The following is a 24,901-nucleotide window of genomic DNA, read 5'->3' as shown; positions in this document are numbered from 1 at the left end:
CCATCGAAGGAACAAACTTATAACTCATCATTTTCTTTTGATTATATTTATATTTGAATTGATAACATTCTGAGTAATTATATTTTGATCAATCTTTATCTTATAATTCTTTTTTCTATTCAAGTTTATTCTACGAAGATAAACTTTATATTGTAATTATGAACATTGTATTTTCTATCTATAATTCTTTAAAATGACATTCTCACGTTTGCATTTGGAATGAGGATATTATCATGCAAAAATTGACCTTTGGGGAAATGTAACTCTACAATAAACATGATAATTTATTTTCCATAGTCTGCTAGTCAGCTAAAAGCTTAGGAAGTGATGTTCAAGACATCAAGTTCAAGGGTTCCCATCATCCAGTAGCATTTTTTTTTTTTTCCAGATTTCTGACTTGGTTACAGATCTAGTCCAACATTTTGCAAAGTGCTTGCTTTGATTATGGGAAGAGCTAGGGAAGGGAGCATGGTTACCTTAATATCATTTATTTATGTTTGATGATCTATATAGTTCTGTTGAATATGTATGTATATATATTACACATCTATGTTTATACACATATGCACATGTATGTGTGTATGTATGTACACATATCCATGGCTCAGCTTTAAGAACTAAAATAATTGATTGTGGTTGTCATCATCTTCTAGAGTAGTGGATCTCAACTACGGTGTGATTCAAAATCCCCTGGAGTGTTTTTTCATATTGTATATGGTTGTATTCACCTCTTCACCGAGGTTCTCATCCTCATCATATCTTTCATTGGTCACTTAAAAATAGCAGCTTTTGGTCAGATCTTAATACTAGCAGGTCACCTCTCAAAAGGACACACTCTTTCTGTATTCTATATTGTGTCAGTCCCATGCGTGCAATTACATGACATAATATAGTACCAAGTTTAAACAGACATAGAAGACAAAGGACTGAGAACGACCCATATTGGGTGTCCATCCCTGGTATGGGAAAATTCCCTGTAAAAAAAGTTGAAAACATAACAACTTTAGACGAATTTTAAGAAAAAGTTGCATCACTCATAATCACATCATTCATTATATGACCATTCTCATTTTTGCATGTATTTTAAAAAGATTTTATTTATTATTTGACAGGGAGAGCACATGTAGGCACAGTGGCAGGCAGAGGGAGAGGGAGAAGCAAGCTTCTTGCTAAGCAGAGAGCCCAATGCAAGGCTCCATTCCAGGACCCTGGAATCATGATCTGAGCCTAAGGCATATGCTTAACCGACTGAGCCACCCAGGTGCCCCTGAATATCATTTCCATACGCACTCATTTGCCCTATGTAGTCAAAACCACAATGTGCAAGCTTTGTTGTTGCTGTTTTCTGGTACACTCTCTTGCCTTCAATCATAGGACCTTTTAAGTTGATGAAATATTATTGTTTTTAGCTTTAGTAGTCACACTCAGTATGCACCATAATTTATGAAGTCCTTCAGGTTTTTGGAGTTATTGCTTATAGTCCAAACTTCTATCCTCTGTCAGTGCTGCTACCCCCGGCCACTTTGAGAACATCTGCTATAGGCATGGCTCAATGACTTTTGCTTTTCCAGTCCTGTTCTTTCTTGCAACTCCTCCTCTTCGTCCCCATGGAGATGCTGTCAGAAATGTTAGCATTTCCCTGGGAGAGCAGGAAAGAAAGGATTGATAGGAAAGGGTATTAGCAAACCTTTAAGGGATGGTGGGTGGAAAAACTAGAAGGAAGTTGGGTGATTGTGACAGAGAATTGATAAGCAAGAGTGTGGGATGTGTGAGTGGGTGGCAGACAGCACAGGAGAAACGAGTGGAAGATGGGTACAGGGAAGTCTTTTCACTGGAATTAGTGCTTTTCACACACAATTGGTCAATAATGCTCTGTGGGTTGTCTTCCATTTGCTGTGTGTGGAGGCAGATCCAGTTTCTGTGAGATCTAGAGCTGATACAATCTGGGGGAGAGGAACTTCTTTAAAATTAGTCCTGCAAGTGGATATTTATTTAGAATGAGAATGTAAATCACTATGAATTAATGGAGGATTGGAGATTTAGATCCTTTCTTCTGAGACTTTTTAAAGGAACTTCTCAGAAATACTTAACATGGAAATACTCCTTAATTGCTGGGGAATTGCTGGCTTCCCCCTTGTGATTCTCTATACCTCCCAGCAACTTCCAGCACTCTAGGACTGGAAGAGGTAAGGCCCTTTTGGCCCATGCCTATGATTGTTTTTATACAATTAGAGGAATATGACATCTTTTGAAGACAATGAAACTAATGTGTGAGTTTTTTCAGCTTTTTACTACAACTTTATCATTCTAGTTCATCGGCTTGTTTATCTTTAGAAAATGGGATAATTTGATAACAGAAAAGATTCTAACTTTTATCTTCAATACCCTCCTAGCATTCCTTATGCTTTGGATATCTGAATTTGTATTTAGATATTTGAATTTGAAATTTGCTCTGCCAGTGGCACAAGAGCACCATGAATCCATTTGAAATTTATGTTCTCTTTGATGGTCAGTTTTTTCATAAGTTTAAAGTTTTCATTATAACCATATGAATTAGTAGAAGGTTTATTTAAATGTTTAGGAATCTGGGGATCCCTGGGTGGCTCAGCGGTTTGGCCCCTGCCTTTGGCCCGGGGCGAGATCCTGGAGTCCCAGGATTGAGTCCCACGTAGGGCTCCCTGCATGGGGCCTGCTTCTCCCTCTGCCTATGTCTCTGCCTCTGTGTGTGTGTGTGTGTGTGTCTCTCATGAATGAATAAATAAAATCTTAAAAAAATAATAAATATTTAGAAATCTATGGAACAATTAAACAGATAGAAGGAGATAACTGAGGTTATCCATAAGATAGTGGCAAGATTTTTTCTTGAATAGGTTCATCACTGAGTGTGTATTATGTCCTTATTTCCATTGTACATCCCTTGATTTTTATCTTTCTATTTAACCTGCTCTTTTCCAGATATGTATTTACAATCCTTGAGCTTTGTTATTTCACCTACATTATTTAAATAAACAATGGAAAAACCAATTTAGGATATGCATTAAGTACAGATACTAAAATGTTCCAACATGACATTCATTTTCAAAGGAATTATGATAAAAGCGGAAAAATTGGAATATTCAAGGTTATTATGATTTTAAGAACACTCATTAAATGTTGGGCAAAATGTGATGGAGATCATCAATTTTTATATGTGGATTTTATCATAGTAGGCAAGTATTGGGCTGCTCATTTTAAAGGCAAAGAAACTTGAGATCTTATGAATGCTTTCCAATATCTTACGGGATAAATATTAGCAGTAGGCACTGAAACTGCTCCTCTACCCTACTTTCCATTCTTTCTTTCTCTCCCTTTCTTCTTACCTTCTTTTCCCTTCCTTCCTTCCTTCCTTCCTTCCTTCCTTCCTTCCTTCCTTCCTTCCATCCATCCATCTTTCAACTGTTGGGGGGGAAATGCCAGTATATTCACCTCAGCCTATTTCCTGACAGGCATCTGCAGCCAGGTGTAAATCTCTGTGCAGGAAGATACAGTCTTCCCTTCCTTGATGGGCTGAAGAGAAAAACTGCATCTGTATCAAAATCAGGAAGAGCAATTGGTTGGGGCATCAGCTCCCACGCAGAGCTGGTTGTAATGAGACCAGCTTTCCTTGCGCAGTCCTGACAGCCTTGAAGGTGCCCAGAGAATTGCCAGGTGGGCAGTCAGCAGGGAAAGTCCACAGGCCAGAGCTGGATTACTGTCCCAGCAGTTACCCAGACTAAATGCAACCACTGAACCTTACTGCTGTAGGCACGCACTCTCTCTCGGGGAGATTGTCCTTCTCCATAGCAGTTAATTTGTTTTTACCTCTCAATTAGCTTTTTCACAGAGTGTTTGAGATGCTCAAGTTGTTGAGATTCTCTTCCTACATATGCTCCCGTCCCCTGGATTACTCACTGACATCTATGTTAGCCCAACTCACCATGAGTATTATCAAGCGTCAATTGATCATCTGAACATAGAAATGAATACAGATTTTCTAATAAGTGCAAATGAAGTGATACATTTACACCTACTTAAGATTATACTTACAATTTCATTAATGTTTTATGACAAAAAATGGGTTATTCATTAAAATAAAAATGTGCTGCCATTGATGGCAAACTTTTGTATAGGTTTTAGTTACCCAAGATACTTATTCATATTAAGGAAAAAAATCAAATTTATAGGCACATTTGATATATTTTTAAAAGACACTGAAAGCATAAAAACATATATTCTATCCAAATATGAGAATATGATCTTTGAGGCTAAGAATTTGGAGAAGTCTGATGATTTAGCTCATATTTAATCTTAAAATGTTTCATTTCCCCCAGTGAAATAAAATTTGGGGGATGTGACTATGTTTTTCTCATCAAAAAGAAGTCCTCATTTTCTTTGAAAAGAAATATATTGAGTCCAGGAGCTTCCAAAAACCTTAATTTACCAAGCTCTTGTATATATTATATCATATTATATCCACCTACTAGGACCTACATACCTGGTACTTGAATCCCAATTAAATATAATTTTAAACACTAAATTAATATAGACAAAGTGAGACCCTTATTTCATTTCTTCTTCAAACATCTGAATGTATAAAGGGTTTATTGAAATTACTTAGGTTAAGACATGATAGACAGGCATATTTGCCTTGCCACCATCAGCTAGATAATTTTGAACATTTTCATATCTTGAACTTAGTGAGAATTGTAATTGGATACAAAGAAAATATTTTTGTAGACCATTCGCCTTGTTTTGGAAATTTCACTTTGTCAATAGACACAGAAAAATGGGATGGGAGATAAGCTCTTTAAAAATAAAATATAGGGATCCCTGGGTGGTGCAGCGGTTTGGCGCCTGCCTTTGGCCCAGGGCGCGATCCTGGAGACCCGGGATCGAATCCCACGTCGGGCTCCCGGTGCATGGAGCCTGCTTCTCCCTCTGCCTGTGTCTCTGCCTCTCTGCCTCTCTCTCTCTCTCTCTCTGTGTGTGACTATCATAAATAAAAAAAAAATTAAAAATAAAATATAACACCAGGTGTGTTATACTGTATGTTGGCAAATCAAACTCCAATAAAAATATACAAAAAAAAAATAACAAAACAATGAAACATGACTTTTTAAAAAAGATTTATTTTTTTATTTTAGAGAGGTGAGGAGGAGTAGAGGGAGTGAGAAAGAGAATCTCAAGCAGACTGCTAAGTGGGAAGCCCTGTACAGGGCTCTGTCCTACAATCCTGAGATCATAACCTGAGCCAAAATCGAGAGTCAACTGTTCAACAGAGTCACCCAGGCACCCCTGAAATGTGATTTTAAATGCTTAATGGCAGCAAAGTGCAGTTCTTCCCCCAGGTTAACTGTGAAGCCTATCATGGTCATTTTGCAGGCCTCTCCATCCTCAGCCTCTGTTGGCTTTCTTCCACCCTCACTCCCTGAACTCCCAATTTAGACTGCCCAGTGCCCCGTGTTCTCATTTATCACCTTTTTTTCAAGATTTACTGTTTTGAAAAGGGCAAAAGCTTCTTTCAAGGTAAGACGGTTTACAAAAACATATTTTTCTCAGATTAAAATTCTTTTTTGGAATCTACTATATAAATGAAACTAGGCTCTATCTGCCCTATTTGAAGCCAGGATGGTGGCTGACCCCACAGACTCACTCATTACGTTTGTTCTCCCACTTGGGACCATAGACCTCCATCCACCAGCCCCACTCCAAGCCTGCTGAGGAATTCCAGAGAGCTGAGATTGAAAATAACAGCCTCAAAGGATCAATAATCTATAAGGCTGAATATCATTTACTCCATGGTATTTTAATTATGATAAAGGAGTAAATCTCTGAGTGGAATTTCAAGTATTGACAAGTTGGTGGGAGACATATTTTTGGGGTCAGAGTCTTTTGGCTCTCACCTAAAATCCTACCCCCTAGGCAGTCACTTAATTTACATCTGCCAAATGGTGGGTTCTGCTTCAATTTATAGAGGAAATTTAAAACATCTCTTTTTTAAAATCAATCATTTTCTGTTATCCTTTTAATGGGCTTTAAGCATTATTTGATTGTTGGTCCAGATACCACTTAGACTTATAAAGTTTAACAATTATACAATTCGTTTTCACTTAAGTGTATTTTCATTTCCTGGGACAAAACATACTGTCTCCTTACCTGTTAAATACTAATTAAAAACATCTGTTAGGCACTAAAACACTTTTTCTTATATGTAGTATAAACATATTAATTCATTATTAACTTTTCATTGCCCTAATCCCATAATTTTAATATTTGCTTTTTGATTATCACTTTATCTAAGCTAGACATGTTTACTGTTTGATTTATAATACACATTTGAGAAAATATAGAAACTGTGAATATTCTAAAAATTATCTTGCAAGTCTATAAAAGTGAAAAACCTAACAGTACATTTATTTGATTTAATGTACATATAATGTTAATTCAGTTAGAGTTGATTTTCTATCTGCAATCGTGATTTTGAATTTTGATTGGATAAAGATTATTTCATGGTTAATTAGCTTCTCGCGTAAGACAAATATTTCATTTTAATTTTCATGTTCTTTGACTTACATTGAAAAATCTTTTAGTATAAAATACTTTTCTGTGCCCTTAAATTTTTTCATATTAAGTTTCATCTTATAGTCTCCAAAACTAGATATAAGAACAAACTTTGATATTTGTAATTAAAAACATGATAGGACTTTATTTCTGAAGATCTCCTATCCTTTATAAATAGATTTGGCCCAGGGCAAGTCATTTAACCTTTGTGAGACTTCCCTGTAAAATGTGGTTGCTTTGAGCATTGAGTGATTTAATGAGTGTGATTATGTACCCTGCACTCTGGATTGCCATGCATGTGTGTGCGGATGCTGTGCCACGCTGCCAAATCCCCTCTTCCAGACTGAGGTACCCATCCCTCAGCTCCCACAGCTATATCCTTATTGCCCTCCATGTCAAGGAGCTGCTTCTCCCAAGACTAGGCCCACATCCTGAGGGCAGCTTGCATTTGGCTCATACGCAGTGCAAAGACATGGCTCCCTTTCCTCAGTTCTGGACAACTCCGAAGGGCTGGCCATTCCAGCTCTAGGGCTCCCACCAGAGGCCTCTGATGCAACCACATCACAGTTCACCTTCAGCTACCCACGCCGGCTTTCCTCATTCCCTCACCAGTGTTACTCTGGCGAAGGCTCCCCGGTAAACTTCCTGTGAGTAAATCTTGGTCTCAGAGTCTGCATTCTGGGGATCACAATCCAAAACAATGTGAGTTAACTTTGTTTCAACATATTTAATTCTATCCACCTGAAATATGCCACATATTTTTGCGTGGCTATTTTATATTCCTGTTCTTCACTGGACCTCTTATAGTAAATCCTGTTACTGTACAGCCTCTCAACTTTTGGCAACTCACTGCAGTGTCATTTTCCTATTATTGCCTCTTGACAGCATTGTATCCTGAGGTATTTTGAGCTTAGATGTTTGGCCTTCTATTCACGCACAGAAGAGCTTCCTGGGTGGTCTGCCTCGCTATTACGGAGAGTTTGGGAACCTGCTGTTCCCCCACAGCTAGCTCTTAACCAGACTTATAGTATTAGAGGCTGGATAATGACACTGAACTAGACCTTATACAAGTCCTTAAATAGATAGGATACATGATGCCCAGCAAACCTGTCAAAGAACCACATTAGGTCAAAATTCATTCAGGTCATCTTTCCCCATAAAGTTTAAGTTTTGGTCACTGTATATATAAATAAAATTCTTCTAGATCTTCACTGGTATTTTTCTGCCTTCACAAATACTTCATATGAACAGTTATATTTCATTTCATTTATTTATACCCATACACACAGACATCATATTTCAGAAATATTAGCCTAGTTGCAAATTTTAATTCCCAACCCTGTTTATACACAAATAAGTAAGTAAAATTACTTCAGGAATGAACAGTAGAAATGGACCATTTCTCACCATGACTATTGTTACTACTCTGGTTTGAGCCACCATCATCCATTCTTTAGATTGCTGTTGGTCCCTACAATCTACCTCTGCCCAGCAGCCACAATAATCCTTTTAAGTTAGATCCTGTTTTTGCTCTGTTCCAAACCTTCCAAAGAGTCTCCATTTCTCTATCACTTTGCTCTAACGACACTAGTCTTCTTGCAGTTCTTAGAATGTACTGGGCACATCCTTGCCTTGGTTTCTTTGCTCAAGCAGCTCCCTCTGCCTGCACTGTTCTTCTCCAGCCTATTTGCTTGGTTAACTCTCCCTGTCAACTCCTTACTCAAGTCTTTCCTCTTTTGAAAGCCTGTTCTGGTCACCTGCTTCATATGGTGTTTACCATGCCCATCACACTCCCTGATCCCAGACCCTATATCCTCTGCCCTTTTTTAGATAATACCACCTTCTAACAATCTCAGAGGTACATTTACTATGGAGCTAATGAAACTGAAGCTTCAGGGTCCCTTCCCTGCACAGGTCTCTTCCAAAACTCTGGGAGAAACACTAGCAATGGGTGCACATGGTCATGTGTTCCTATAAAATTTGCAACTATATCTGAACTGTAATTGGTTGAGACCACTGTCTGTTTCTACTCCAATTTCTTCTCTGTCAAGTTTGCCCTTGTACCAAGTGGTGTTGAAGTGGCTGTGTTTTTGAGGTCTGGTGGGGGGAAATTGAATTTGGGATACATTTAGTTTAGGTATAGTGGAATGTAATTAGTGTTTTGCAGTCACTTCCCTGTATAGTTGTTAGTGCTAACTGTTCTGATATGGAAAGAGCTTCCAGGAAGGTGGCTACTGCCCGCTAGCCATAGAGCATATTGCTTTCTGACTATGGATTAGAGTGCTTGGCATCAAAAGTATATGGGTGGTGGAGGAAAAAAAAGTTGTGAAAATAATAAAGACAATTTAAAAAAAATCTGATCAAGATTTCCCCAAATTTGACATTAATACTAAATACTTTTATGAAATGACCAACAAAGTTGTGAAGCTGAGAGAGATTTTTCTTTAAAAAAAATTTTTTTTAGATTTTATTTATTTATTGTAGCTTAATTCCATGACTGTCAGATCACAGCTTGAGCCCAAACCAAAAGTTAGGTGCTCAACCGATTGAGCCACCCAGGCACCCTCTTTTTTTTAAACAATTTTTTTTTTTTAGATTTGATTTATTTATTTGAGAGAGAAAGGGGATGGGAGGGAGAAGAAAGGAAAATCCAAAGTAGACTCTATTGAGCGTAGAGCTCAATGGAGAGAGATTTTTCTAATTAGTAATCAAAAATCTTTTCATTAACCATGCTAGAGGGAAGAATTATCTTTCCATTCTCCTTATAGAAAAATGTTACCAAATTACCACAAGAAAAGGTGATCAAAGACAATTCAGCCAAAATATGTGTGTTTAGATAGTTAATGATAATATTTTGTAATTTTTTGCTATGGGTGAGCTTTTGAATGTGTGTAAATTGTGATTTCTTTTCTCATTTTATTTACTTATTTATTTTTTAAAGATTTTGTTTATTTACTCATGAGAGACGCACACAGAGAGAGGCAGAGACACAGGCAGAGGGAGAAGCAGGCTCCATGCAGGGAGCTCCATGTGGGACTCGATCCCGGGACTCCAGGATCACACCCTGAGCCAAAGGCCGATGCTTAACCACTGAGCCACCCAGGGGTCCCTCTTTTCTCATTTTAAATGAATATTTTGTATCTAGTTTTACATTTGTAATTTTGTATTCCTTTTGTTAAAGAAGGCCCACCAAATTGTATTAAAGGTCCACCAAGTTCATTTAATTTGGTGGGCCTTCTTTAACAAAAAGAATGAACAATTAGCATTTACAAGACCTGGATGTATCCTGACTATGCTATATGATTTACTTACTTGTTCTATTCCTTAAAAGCAGGAATCTTAGCTTCTTGATATTTCTTAAGCACCTGAGCAGTGCTTGGCACGTGGTAGGCACTCAGTAAATATTTGTTGAGTGAATGAATCAATTACAACATTACAATAAAACATAGTGTTAATCTAATTTAATCCTGTTTAAGAAAAGTCAATATTGACATGAAGGAGAGTAATTGATGGAAAACACTCCTTAAAATTTTTTGATTGTTGGGGATCCCTGGGTGGCGCAGCCGTTTGGCGCCTGCCTTTGGCCCAGGGCGCGATCCTGGAGACCCGGGATCGAATCCCATATCAGGCTCCCGGTGCATGGAGCCTGCTTCTCCCTCTGCCTGTGTCTCTGCCTCTCTCTCTCTGTGTGACTATCATAAGTAAATAAATAAAAATAAAAAAAAAAATTTTTTTTTGATTGTTAAAACTAATCATAGAAGTAAATCCTTATTCATAGATATTTTCTTCACTAGTCGTTAGCTACAGTGTTTTTAAAGAGGATCTGGATCACTTTTTTTTTTTTTTTTAAGTTCTATTACCTTACTCCTTGGGACCCAAGACTAGCCTCAGCTAGCTTTTTCCATCATCCCACTCCAAGGGTAAGAATTTAATTTTAGAGCCATAGGGAGGCGAGGCCATGCAGAGAGCCACTGAGGAGCCAATACAGCAGTTGGTTTTTCGTAAGCCAAGGACCAGGCAGAAGGAAAGTAAAAGTCAACTATTCTTTAATTTTTCTATATCTAGTCAATCACAGAACTTCTGTTTAGAGAGTGATCTTTGTTTAGACATTGGACGGTAGAAGTAAAAAAAAAAAAAAAAAGTGCTTCCCATGCAAAGGAAGAAAAAAAATAAATATAATACTGGATTTTATAAAAATGAGCATAGTATAAAGAATGAGAGGTAGGCCTTAAGAAAAGCAGAATCTCATAGTATTTCAGCTTGGGGAATTTTTATTTTTGTATAAATACAGAAAACAATACATTATACCTAATGGAGGGCAGCCTTCTTTCACTGAAACACCTAAACTTGTACTTAAACCCTAAAACATTTATATCTTTTTAAATGCCCTTATAGAGATTTTGGAAACCAGAGCCTTGTTTGTTTGTTTTTGAGAACAATTTTGGACATAGAAGGGCAGACTTCTTACTGGTAGTGAAAGAAACAGTGAACTAATGAAGGTCCTAGATGTTGGCCAACTCCTCTTTGCTCTCTCAGTTTGGCAGTTAGCACCCACACTGCTATTTTCTAGAACATAATTTTCTGCACTCTGATTCCACATCTAGCAAGTCTTGACAAAGCAAGGAACATCAATAAGTTCCCCAAACTGAGCTTTTGTCAATGCTAACCTTGCAGTATGCTTGACATCCAGAATCGTGACTGTCCTTGCCAAATGTCACCATTGTTTAAGACGTTCAGGTTAGGGCTCTGAAGAGATTGTTGGGAGGGTAAGATTCTCCATCCACATTATTTCCCATGGGTTTGCAGGCAACAGTTGGGTTTACAAAGTTCCTTATAAAAGTAGAGAGATTTTTTTTTTGCTCAGAATTATATATGTACTCAGAAAAGAAGTTTTTAAAAATCCTGGTTAGCAAAAGATGCTATAGGGTGTAGACAAGGCTGATAGCTTGTGCTATTTCCATGGACCATCAGCATGATGAAAAGTGCTGAGTGGAAAAAAACCTACAATTTTTGAACATTATTACTCTTTTTTTTTTTTAATCTCTCTCTCTCTCTCTTTTTTTTTTTTTTGCTAAAGCCTAAGGAAGTATTATTGAAGCACATTATTTCCCAAATGAGGTTAGGACTAATTAAATGACTCTCAAAACTGTCTTAAAAGTAAAACAGATGGTTTTCTTTCCTTACAAATAAGGTCAGATGGTTTTCTTTCCTTACAAATAAGGTATTTTCCTAAATCATCTTCTCTGGAAATAGCACGAGAGATAAATACAATGACTACTTGATGTGATATGTGTATCAGAAAGGGAAGAAAAGAACTTTTGGAAAAAATTAAAATAAATAAGGACTTAAATTATTCATCAGGTCTCTCTTGGCCTGCTTCTATTCTTAAGAGCTTGGTGAATGGATTGGCACACCCCATGTGGGTCCTCAACGTGGTTAGGGGATGGTGTTCACTCTAGTGGATCCTTCCTGCTGGACTGGTTTGTTTGGATACTCTGGACCAGAACGCTTGCTAGCACTTCTTTCCCAGCAAGTGTTGCATAATGCAGCTTAAGAATTTTCTCTCTGTTCTCAACAACTTGTTGCATATGTGCACTTAAAATGGATGGCTTCATCATACTGCTACGCAATAAATATGTCAGGTTGAATTTCCTTTTAGTGAGTCAGAAGATGAGCTGAACACTGATATATATTTTTTTAATTAATTTTTAAAAATAAATTTATTTTTTATTGGTGTTCAATTTGCCAACATATAGAATAACACCCAGTGCTCATCCCATCAAGTGCCCCCCTCAGTGCCCGTCACCCAGTCACCCCCACCCCTCACCCACCTCCCCTTCCACCACCCCTTGTTCATTTCCCAGAGTTAGGAGTCTCTCATGTTCTGTCTCCCTTTCTGATATTTCCCACTCATTTTTTCTCCTTTCCCCTTTATTCCCTTTCACTATTTTTTATATTCCCCAAATGAATGAGACCACATAAGTTTGTCCTTCTCCAGTTGACTTATTTCACTCAGCATAATACCCTCCAGTTCCATCCACATCGAAGCAAATGGTAGGTATTTGTCATTTCTAATAGCTGAGGAATATTCCATTGTATACATAGACCATATCTTCTTTATCCATTCATCTTTCGAAGGACACCGAGGCTCCTTCCACAGTTTGGCTAGAACACTGATATATTTTATTATTTTTATTTTTTTAAGTTTCTTCTTTTTTTTTTTTTTTTAAGTAGTCTCTACACCCAGTGTGGGGCTTGAACTCACAACCCTGAGATCACGAGTTGTTCTACAAACTGAGCCAGCCAGGTGCTCCATGAACACTGATATATTTTAGATATAAATCAAAGATTGCTCATGTAATTCATGGCTTTATGTTCTTCAAGAAGAATGAAATAAACTAGTTAATTGGTCACTGACCTTTCTTTGATCTTTGATGTTTGTTCCATTTAAGCATCCATTGCAGTCAGTGATTTTTTTCCTTTAATGTCCACTTTTCCTTCTATTTTAAAACTGTAGGGGAATGCCAGTCAGGTTAAAGACAGTGAAACTGAAGGGAGAAACCAGAGACTTTCTTATATGATTCTAGTCCTGCTGATTTTCACTACCAATTACTTGCACATGTTCATAGAGGCAGGCCTTACTTTGGATAGTTCCCATATGCATGACTTTCAGTTGACACGCACATACACATTTTACATATGTTCACACATACATATATAATTTTGAATGTGATTATTTTTCAGATATTTGAAAATGGTAAAGACACTGGAGAGGTCTCTGTCTGCATCAGCAAAAAAGACCTGGAGTCTAATAGCCCATTTCAAACTGGCGACATGATGGAAAATGTGAGTTTACCAACTATTTATGGCTGTAATGTCTCTCAAGTTACTTATTAATTTAGATAATTACATCTTTAAAGTTGTTTTGAGAAGATTAATAATTTGCTGCTCTGTAAAGATCAATAGTCTCAAGCTTGACTTTTGAATTTCTTAGGCTCTCAGCTTTAGAAGAGTATTAACTCTTGGCCTCATACTTAACGGTGTCTTAGCCTTCATTACGCCTGTATTTGGAAATCTGTCTACGGTGGACACTGGGATTGCCCTATTGTTTACACTTTGTAAAGAAGTGACATGATATTAAGTGGAGAGTATGTTCTGGGCTGGGGGTATTTCTAAACCCCAGACCCTGAGCAACTAACATATAACCTTAGTCTTCTCCGGTGCTCATTGCAAACACATCCAGATGCTTTATCTTAGGCACTCTTACCTTTACTTATTTTCCAGACAATTGGGATGTTTCTCAGGCAGAACCAACATGTTCAGGGTCTTTATTTTGAGTCTTTGTCTTGCATAAAAGGACAATGAATACCCTGTTGTTTACAAATTGGGGTTATGCACCCGAGCGCACACCAGTGTTTTGGGCTCTGCTCCTTGGCCTTTGTTCAGAGACTTGCTCCTTTTTTTCTCCTTCAGTTTAGCACCCTCAGACTTACCTCTCCCTAGTAGTATCCATTACCTGGCCTTCACAGTTGTATAGAGTTAGGAGAGTATATAACACAAGAGTTGAATAGAATTAGGAGGTTTTCATCTGATCTGATCATTGACTGGGCTCAGGAGAGATGGGAAATGCTACGTTGATTGATTAGAAAGAGAAGGCTCAAGAGCCTTGGTTGGTTTCTTTTTGCTATAACATCCCTGACTGTATGAATCACCATGGTAGAAAAACCTTCCTAGAATTCTCTACGTGTTTCCCTTAGAATATTTTACTTTTTGGTTTACATTAAGATTGAAGACAGCATTTATTTTATCTTATACAGGAAGATATTATTTTGTAGAGTTTTTGTGCTGCCTGATAGCACACTGAAATTGATCTATGCTTGCTTTTATGTGCAAGTAAATCTGGAGGAAAAACTTGAATTAGGGGCACTGTCAAGTTCTTTGTTATGGGGATTCCCTTGTGATACCCAAGGATGACTATTCCCTTGGTGCACACTTTTCTCTATCATTAGCCTAAGATGTTTCACACTCTTCTCAGGTCTCTGAACAAATTTGTGTCCTATAAAGGCCTGGCGATGATAGCTTTACAGATAAATGGGTGAAGATTATCACAACTTTTGGTTGCAATAGCCTAACCCTAACCAATGACCTAGAGATGAAAGGCACTGAAGCCCTTACCTCCTGTAGGCTGTTGAATGCTCATCTTTGAACACCTAAAATGCAGTCTGTCACCAAGTTGAAAAAAGACAGATTGCAATGCTACTCCTGTGAAAATGAATTTGGTTAAGTTGTCAGGTGTTCATATCCTTCTGCCAAATACTCCTATTGTTTGTGTATGCATTTATTTTTTGGATCAGGCCTTAAGTCTTTCCCCTTTATGAAAAAGATGATGCCTGTAAAGCAAAATCACTGTGATTTAAAAGATGATCAACATTACACATTTTCTGAAATAATAGCAAAGCAACAAAAAATAAGCTCAAGGGCTTATATCACACAGAAGTGTTGGGGCTTTATAAAAACGATCTATAGAATTCAAACCACATTTGTGGTTCCAAGGAACAAAACCAAAACCAATGCAGATTTATACTGTTCTAGCATCCTGTCTATTATATTCGCAAAGAGAATAGTAATCATTATTTTTAATTCAAAGGATTTAGTTAGGCTGGATGAGAAGTATTAACTTTAATGAAGTGAAAAATGTGTCATTGTTTTCAGCCTTTCTTATGCATAAGGGTAAAAATCCAGTCAATGTAGAGGTGATGAAAACAATGTAGAGCTGATGAAGTTAGAGATATGGATATTTATCTCTTATTGCAACAAAACCTAAATCTTAGCTGTTCTGTAAACATAGTTGCTGGTCAAAGAAAACATCTTGCTTGGACAGGGGTTTATAGCCAATAGTGAAGAAACGGAGATACATGGCAAGATCGCAACTTTGTTTTCCTCTGAGCTTCTTCATTTAGCTACTCAATATACCTTCAATGGGAATTAATAGAAGGAGCAAAAAAAGCATCCTGTACAGCAGCCAGGCAAGAAAAGGCCACAAATGTATCCGCATCCCTGCGGAGATTACAGAGTAGCAAGAAATTGAGAGACACAAGACCTGACAAGGGAGAGAAGAAAAGGAAGCCTGTGACAGAAGGCTGGGGGTGGGGTAGGGGTAGGGGAACGGAGTGATGGATAGTGTGGGGTGCAGAGCAGGAAAGAGCAGAGGCCTAAACATTCATACAAAGTTGATGGATAAGGAAAAATGTCCTTTAAAATTCCATATGCAACACATTTCAGTTGGATTTACTTTCACTTAAAATGTGCCTTAAATTAGGAATATCATGATGACTTAACAACCTTAAATGTAAAATAGAAGCGAACACTCACAATGCTATTATTTAAGATATTAGAAGACAGCGTTTCAGACTTCACATTTCAACTATGGCTTACTCATAGCTTGGAAACATTATTGAAGCAGCTCACAAGCATTTGCAAGGCTCTTAATTAAATTAAACCACCTTCAGAAAGAGTTCTAAGTGAACCAACATAGGCTGCAAATCATATTTATTTTTGCAATCCTGTAAGTGGTGAATTGTCCTACCATTGGTTCTCTGAGGTTAGTTGGGGATGGGGACGTTGCTGATTGTAAAACTTGAACGTGCTCTAGAAGGGTCCTAACAAAATGTGTGGCTCAGACAAGAAAAGCATAACCCTTATCAAAGAGGACTGTTACCATGTGTAGAAGCTAAATGCTCTTTCTGTAAGACTGTCACATCTGCTTTCAGTCCCCGTGCCAAAGGGTCAGAGCTCAATCACAAGCCTGTGGCACCCCCTGCTGGTTAAAAGCCCATGCTCATTTTGTTACTTTACACTGAGCTAAACATTGCCGTCATTTCACACTTCTTTTAACATTCTATATGAATTTAATTATCATTTGTTTGGATTCATTTGTTACCGAGTAGAGACAGTTTATTATAGAGGTTCGCGTTTTACATTATTTCTCCTTCTTCATTATTTTCCCCCACCACCAGTTACTTCTCAAGATTCATCAAAGGTTTCAAGGCTCTCCCATCAACCCATCAGGCCTCAATTTTTCTTCAATCCGGCTTTTTGATGAGCATGGTCAAGAAATTAAGAATCCACTTTTGCTGAAGAATGAGCAAAAAATTTGGGTGTCTTATGGTAAAGCATACAGGTAGGAGCAAGGTGTTTATTCTCTGTCTGTCCTCAATCTTTCCAGGGGCAAGCTAATTTAAAAGGAGAGTTGAGAAGCCAAGTACCACCTTTTATGAATTGTTTTTTTAAATTTTGAATTCCAATAAAATTTCAGGGGCGTTTTTTTTTTTGTGAGGCAGTATTGTTTGTGAGATATGACATCTCTCTCTTTCTCTCTCTCTTTCTCTCTCTCTCTGACTTTCTGTCTTAATGCCTTGTCATAGTTCTTGAAGTCTGCCTGTCAGCACAGCAAGTGGGATTTGTTCATGTCTGAGTAGTCACCTTAATGATAGCAGATGGAAACGCCACGGGGGGCCCAAGCCCATCACACTGTCATTGTCGCACACTGCCCTGACCTGCTTCCACTCCTCTATTTTTTTGTCCCTTTTTAAAGGAGAAATGGATGGTAATTGAAAAGGATCTTAAGCAAGATTTATGAAGCTGTAGACAACATGATTCCCCACTATCTCTCTATGTTTTCACAAATAAAGTCTTAACCTTTTAAGCACCAATGACAGGACAGCTAAAGATAAATTGGTAAAGCTTGTAAGCCCCATCCCATCAAAGTTATATTCCTCAAAAGCAGCTTACATTATCCCACAATAATTACTGGTTATTGCTGAACATTGTGTAAATTTTTGTAGATTGGTAAATTCCTGCATAAAATTATCTGTGTTTCTGGGAAAGAAAAAGGCTGCAGTCTACAGGCACTGATGAGCTGGGCTGTTGTGTGGAATATCTTAGAAATTTATGCATATTTTGACAGGACACATCCAGATGAACTCTGAAACTGCTTGTCAGGAAACTTAAACACACTTTTCTGCCTACTTTAAAAATTTTTAAGCCTTTATTTACCTGAATAAGGGAAATAGAGGAAAATAACTTTGCTTGTCGAGTATAATTGATTGTATATGAATTATAATGAAAATCGCGTAGACAGACTAAAGGCGATTGGATTTGATATGTATTCTAAGAGTCAAAATTTCAAATACCGAAATAAATCTACCCAGAAATTCATGCAGGTTTTGGAAGTTGGTAGGATTAGTTGTGGGTAGTATATTATAAAATTCTATTTCTTCTCTCCTAGTAGAGTAAAATTAAAGTGCTTAGTAATTTCTTATGCTGTGTAATTTATAGAATTAAAAATATATATGTAAGGAATGATGTTTTCTTTCATAGACATATTTCAAAATATTATTTAATTACATTGTGAGAGCTGTTTTTATAATGGTAGAAATGATGAATTTTACAGTGGCAAGAAATCTTGAATAATTTAGCAAGCTCTCCAATTATAAGGAAAGGCTTTTAAAAAATATGTGTAATAATTTCTTCTTAAATATCATTATTAAAGTGAAAGCAATGACTAATCTTAATGTTTTAAAGATGTGTGCTATAATACAGTATTTTAATAAGATGAAACACTTGTTCTTGGTTTATTGAATCATATTTGTGGAATAAGTAAATGCTAAGTATCTGGAATAGTCTAAAATCAACTGAGGATTGTAGGTGCAAGAATTCATAAGTATATATATTTATATACCATTGTTATTTTAATAGGATCATTTTTTTCTGGTTTTGAATCCAATATAAAGTACTAGGAGACCATTAGAGTATTTTTTTTTTGCAATTGGAATTTCTGAAATTTATGTCTAAAAGTCATTTCCTAGATCTAGTTTAAAACATATTGAGAGAATGTGCAGTATGTACTAAGTAAATGATACTCATTTTTAGACAGTAATTCTAATGTGTTGACACAGGGAGTTAGCTTACTCATTTATGAAAGATGATTTTGCCAACATCCGCTTTTATTTTGCGTCCTGTAATTATTTTTCTCCCAGTTTTCATTTTGGAAAATATCCAATCTACAGAAAACTTGAGAGAATAGTACAACGAACACTTAAGTGCCCTTCACCTAGATTCACCAGTTTATAGTCTGCCACATTAGATTTACCTTTTATATCCCCCTTTTCTCTTTTGAGAGGTTTGGGATTATTTCCAAGCCATCATTAATGTTTCACTCATAAATGCTTCAGATATGTATCTGAAGAATAGAATGTTCTCCTGTGTCACCACATTGTAATATCTAGAGCAGTCAAGAATAATGTAGAATCATCTAATATACAATCTATGTTTAAACTATCCAAAATGTAGTTTCGAGTTTTTTTGTAGTCCAGGATCCAAATAAGATTCATGTATTACATTTAGTTATTTTCTTTAGTCTCTTTAATCTAGAATAGTCTCTCACCTTTTATTTTGTTTTTCATGCCATTGAATTTTTTTTTTAAGAGTTCAGGTACTTTTCTTGTAGAATGTCCCATATTCTGGATTTGTCTGAATGTTTTCTCATGATTAGATTCAGTTTAAAAATTTTTGACAACCCTACACGGGTGATGAGGTGGAGTCCTATAATTATGAAGTTAAATAGCAAGGCTTTGTCACCACTTTAGGAAAAAAATGGCTCATAGTTGATATAATGCTGGTTACCATTGTTTTAAGATCTGTTTCCTATTTGATTTTAATCTCAAATAATTAATATAAAACAAAGTAGCTAACAGAATGTAATATGAAAAATCAGATCACCATAACATTTAGTGAGCTCACAAAAATAGTAATTTATAGCTAAATATTAGGAATTCATTTAATTATCAGCTCTGGAGAATATTAATGGTGTATTGCATTGTAGTTATACATAAGAAATGAAAATTGCATGAATGATAATTGGTTGTTTTTCTCAACTAAATCCTTTTATTATTGAAATTATTTTTAAAAATTACATGTGTTACCACTATCCTTGACATATTATAAATCAGCCAAATAAACTAAAATGTGCATTTCAGGTGTCAGCATAAGGTATCAACAAGAGTGCTATATAATAAGAAATTCACTTATTTCTGGATTTTGTCACCCACTGATATTGTAGCTTTTATTGTTTATTTGTACTCAAATTTCAGTGTTTGTATAATTTTACATATAGCTTTGATCTTTTTTCCATTTTCCAGATCTCCACTTAACCCTGTTTTGAGTCTCACCTTTGACCAGGTGACTACATTCGACAGAGATGGCATTACTGTTGCATATAAAACCTCCTTGGATCCTAATGCTGTTCTGCTACCTGGATGTGACAAGTAAATTAACATGTTCTTGGTTAAAGTAACTTGAATTACCTAATTTATATTTCAAAACTAAAAGATGTTATTTGAATTGTCTTAAAAAGCAATTATTTATGTTATTGAATTATTTCATAGTATAATGAAATAGCTAATGTCTAAAAGACTTATCAGTAACTTTTCTTGAGTTTTAAAAACAACCATATGAAGCGATGAGTGGACTATAGTTTTTGCTTTGCAGAGATAACAATTATATTTGAAATGTAAAAACTGTTTTTAGTGGATGTTTCTAAATTAAGAGTTTTGAGTGGGATTATTAAAATATTAAGTAATGTTTTCTTGTATGAGTGCTCGTATTTAAGCATCTCTTGATGATGACAAATTGAAAATAAAAGCAATATGCTAGAGAATCGGTGGAATGGTGGGAAGAACAGGAGAGGATTTGAGCATCTAGCCTCATCTCTGCTCATGATTGTCCATGACCAGATGGGTGTCAGCTTCTTATCTGTAAATAAAAATACCCATTATTTACTAAGTGTTGACCACACAGTTCTAAATAAATCGGGTAAGGATTTGTTTAATCCTCAAAACAATTATCTAAATCCCATTATTACATTATCTTATTATTACTCCATTTTATAGACACAGAACCGAGGCACAGGGGGGCAGAGTAATTTGCCCAGGCACACAACTAGTACATGACAGAGCCAGGATTCTAACCCAGTCTTTCTTAAGAACTGAGGGCTTAACCACTATCTAGCAGTCTCTCATAGAACTTTCTGGGATGATGGATGCATATATTGTGACTATCGAGAACTTAAAATATGACTAATGTGACTGAGGAACTGAATTTTTAATTGTGTTTAAATTATACCAATTTTAATTCAAATAGGTATATGTGGCTAATGGCTATTATTGGACATTCAGCATAGTTCTGAAAGTATATTGGATTAGGTGATCTATCTTTAGTATTTTGTAATTTAACAAATTACAGCTTTCCTCAGTATTCAGGAGAAAAGGCTATATGTACAGGGAAAATCCAGAGAACCAGAAGTGGTCTGTCTGATGAGGTCACTCAGTGTAGCTAGACATTGCTCAACCTATCTACAAAGATGAATTCTTTGGTCTTCCTTGATTGTTTAAACAACTCTAGCCCTCAGTGACTGTTAGTATTATCCAGGCAAGATTTGAATGTTTTGTCTTGTTCTTTTTCTTTAAAGATACAAAATAATTTATCTGCTTTCCTTTTTTTTTTTTTTTTTTTTTTAAGATTTTATTTATTTGAGAGAGAGCTTGCAGGTGAGGAGGGAGGAGGGGCAAAGGGAGAGGGAGAAGCAGATCTCCACTGAGCAGAGAGTCCAACACGGGGCTCGATCTCAGGACTTGAGATCATGACCTGAAGGCAGATGCTTAACTGGCTGTGCCACCCAGGCCCCCCTCAGCACTTTCTTTTTTTATAAGCATTTCCACTTACAAGAAGATTCATTTCATGCGCCACAATCTTTCCGTAAGCTTCTAAATTTGCCCAGACCCTTTCCCTTCAAGTTTTAGCTAGGAGTTTAATTTTTAGTTCATGTATTCCTTCTTAATTTCCCTTCCCTGGGTGCAATAAGGACTGTTTTATTGAGCAGTTTTAAGTTAGATCTAGGTCACTGAGCATAACAATTTGAAGCTATCCTTACTCAAAACAAACTTATTTGAAGATAATTTTCATAATTTTTGGATTCTGCTTGAAATTTCTTTCTATACTCTAATGTGCATCATTTGAAATCTTAATAATCATACTCTAATTTATATTTCTCAGGGCTTTGAAAAAAAATACTATTACGAGTCCCAGAACTGGTTTCTCTTGAATAACATGCCATATGATATGTCTTAACATATCAGTGTTGAGCCAGATAATCTTTTTTTAGGGTAAGGATTGGTTCACTTTTAAAATAAGTGATTTGGGTGAACTAAGATGAACCCCCTACCCCCAGTTTGTGGTTTGTCCATGTGCCCACTAGACGGTGCTGCTCTATAAGACTGTCTAAAAATTGTGAAAATAATGTGATTAAAACAACCATTTTAAGTATAAAAAATATCCTTTATTTATAGTCCATTGTACTTAGAATAAAAGTTAACAGTGAAGATGTCTCCACTATAAGTGATTCTGTAAGATTAAAAATCATTTTTTTGTTTCTCAGTATTATTAATAATTAGGCATTGAATCTCCCAGTATTATAAATAATTACAAAACACAAATTTAAATTCTTCCTTTCCCAATTATAGAAAACAAAGCAATTTCTGTTTAAAAAGATTATGGACTATACATTTGTTTTTCTCTCCCTAGTAGAGTATACGATACATAAATTATTATACTAGTATATTAAAGAGAGTTATAATTAACTGCATTTTATTTTAACACAAATAATTAAATATTTTACTTTTCTTAGTTGGGAAGTTTGTGAAGGATTTCCAATTAATTCCAGTGGTGCCAATCAACCGATACCTGATCAATTTGAAAAGGTGGATTTGGAGGACCATTTCCTACAGAACAAGGTTGGAGTTATTTCTTGTATTTAATATGGGTAGTTTAAGTATTGGACAGTCATTCAATACATGGTGACTGAGTGGATTTTTTGGAAGTTTTTGAAAAATAAATTATTTTACGAATATTGGGGCAAGTTACTCTTTACTTCCTGTTAATTAAACACTTTAAAACTGAAGGGATATATGGTATTCCTACTAGAAAAATTTTTACCTGAATTATGTCACTTAATATTGCTTGGTATATTTTCTTTATATCTGTATTAAAAAGTTGGAGTTGTTTTAAAAAGTCTTTAAGATGGCTGTTAAACAAGTATCTGATCTATTTGCTCTATGGGTCAATGTATTTAAGGAATAGGAATTCTTCAGAAAACCCAACTCTTGACAACCCAATCCAGAAGTTCTGTTTATTAATTTACATGTAGAAATTTATCATGCCAGTAAAGAATTTTCTTCTCCAACTGAGCTGAGAAAGGTATTTTAAATATTTCTCAATGAATGAATGAATGAAGGAAGGAAAATGAAGGAAAGGTATTTTAAATATTTCTCAATGAATGAATGAATGAAGGAATGAATGAATAAATAAATAAATAAACCTCCAAAGAAGGAATAATTATTTTATTTTTCCTTAGTGGCCGGGTTGTTGTCCACTTCAGCTGCATAAGATTTAGTTTTTAAACTCATGAAATGAAAACCAAAAGGCACCCACAGAGATAGAGATGCCCCCCAAAAGTTGGACTTCCTGTTAAATGATCTGGGCCCTTTATTTCCAAGAGACAATACAAAAGACACGTTGTCCCAACCTGCTCTGTTTTAATTTCTCCATGTCTGTTCAGTTTATTATGTCGAATATACTGAAAATATTAGTTGTTTCAAAACACATATGAATATAAATTGTATGATTATAAAAGTAGAATAAAATAAATAATTATAGTTGACCCCTGAACAATGGAGTTAGGGGTACTGACCCCTCACGGTTGGAAATCCATGTATAATTTTTTTCCACGTATAACTTTTGACTGCCCTAAAATTTAACTGTTGATAGACTACTGTTAACCAGAAACCTCACCAGTAACATAAATAGTCAATTAACACATAATTTCTATATTGTATGTGTTATGTACTATATTGTTGCAATAAAGTAAGCTAGAAGAAAGAGAATGTTATTAAGAAAGTCATAAGGAAGAGAAAATACAGTTATAGCATTGCACTGTATCAAAGAAAATCCACATGTAAGTGGACTTGTGCAGTTCAAATCTGTTATTCCAGGGTCAACTGTATCTCTAATCCTGTCAGAATTGGAGCAAATTTAGAAAACAAATAAATGCAAGTTGAATGGTACACTAAGAATTAATGTCTATATTTATATTTTATATACATCTCACATTAAGATTTATTTACCATAGTTCTGATCCTGTTGGCATTCCTTTTAGGTTTTTGCTGTGACATTGTTTCTTGTTAAAAAAAAACTTGTATCCCTGGCTGTTACCTACTGAAATTCCAAATCCTCATCAGGCATTCATTGATCTCCATGATTCTCCTCTAATCTACCCCTACTCTCAACTTACCTGTCCAATATTCTCTTCTTGATCTTCTTTGTATAGTACACTAGAGTTAGAGCTAATAAATTGTGCGCCATAACATGTTTTTCACTTTGGTACTCTTGATGTGTGTTGTTCTTGGTCTAGGATATACCCCCAACATTACCCTTCCTTCCCTATTAAGGCTTTATTCAACTTCTTCTATGGAGCCTTCCCAGATTCTCCAGGAAGAATGAACCTTGTATTATTGAGCCTCCTTTTCATCTTTGAGAATGTTCTTAGAGTTTGTGTTTTGGAATGGTCATTTGTTTTTGTGTCTTTCTCTCCCACTAAATTGATAATTCATTGGGCACAGACATTAAGTCTTACTCATCTTTATATTTTTGAATTCTAGCCCAGATCTTGAATGTAGGGCAGGTACACAAATACATTTTTGATGAATGATTTTTTAAAAAATTTGCCACAACCTATCTTTCAAGGCTCAATATTCCCTAATATGTTCCTCATATGTTAGCCAAGCCTGTTTGTTCACTTGATGCATCTGAAAGTACTTCATAATTTTTGTTATTATGCCCATATGGATTCCTTTACTTGGAATTCAACTTCTCTTTCTTTGTCACCACCCACTAGCTTTCTTTGTCACCCTTCTACTGTATTCTAACACAGTGTCTGACATACAGCAGACATTCATTAAATGCTCGCTGAAATTCTGTCATTCTAGCCTTAATCTGATTTGTACCTGTTTCATGAAATCTTTCTTTACCAACCTTCATCCCCAAACTAAATATGTTTCTGGACTCATATCCTCATTGCATTCATGCTATACCACTTATGACATTGAGCTTGATGCTGTTTCTGTTCAACATTTTTTACAAGAATCAAGGTCAGCCAGTGCTCCAAGCAAACACATTTCAGGTCACACGGGGGAGGAAAAGAGAGAGAGTG

General features: G+C 36.0%; 1 protein-coding gene across 25 annotated transcripts in view; it reads left to right on the top strand.

The window, feature by feature from the left end:
* DCDC1 (doublecortin domain containing 1) overlaps positions 1-24,901 on the top strand; it is a 483,101-nt gene that overhangs the window by 217,953 nt on the left and 240,247 nt on the right. For all 25 annotated transcript variants that reach the window (XM_077863419.1, XM_077863438.1, XM_077863436.1 and 22 more), the window contains 4 exons: positions 13,324-13,425; positions 16,596-16,759; positions 19,779-19,904; positions 22,322-22,427. In XM_077863419.1, the coding sequence (XP_077719545.1) occupies positions 13,324-13,425; positions 16,596-16,759; positions 19,779-19,904; positions 22,322-22,427 (498 nt within the window). The remainder of the gene's footprint in view (positions 1-13,323; positions 13,426-16,595; positions 16,760-19,778; positions 19,905-22,321; positions 22,428-24,901) is intronic.

Source organism: Canis aureus, chromosome 21 (assembly GCF_053574225.1).
Source record: "Canis aureus isolate CA01 chromosome 21, VMU_Caureus_v.1.0, whole genome shotgun sequence".
Lineage (NCBI taxonomy): Eukaryota > Metazoa > Chordata > Mammalia > Carnivora > Canidae > Canis > Canis aureus.
This window is presented reverse-complemented; position numbering and strand designations above follow the sequence as displayed.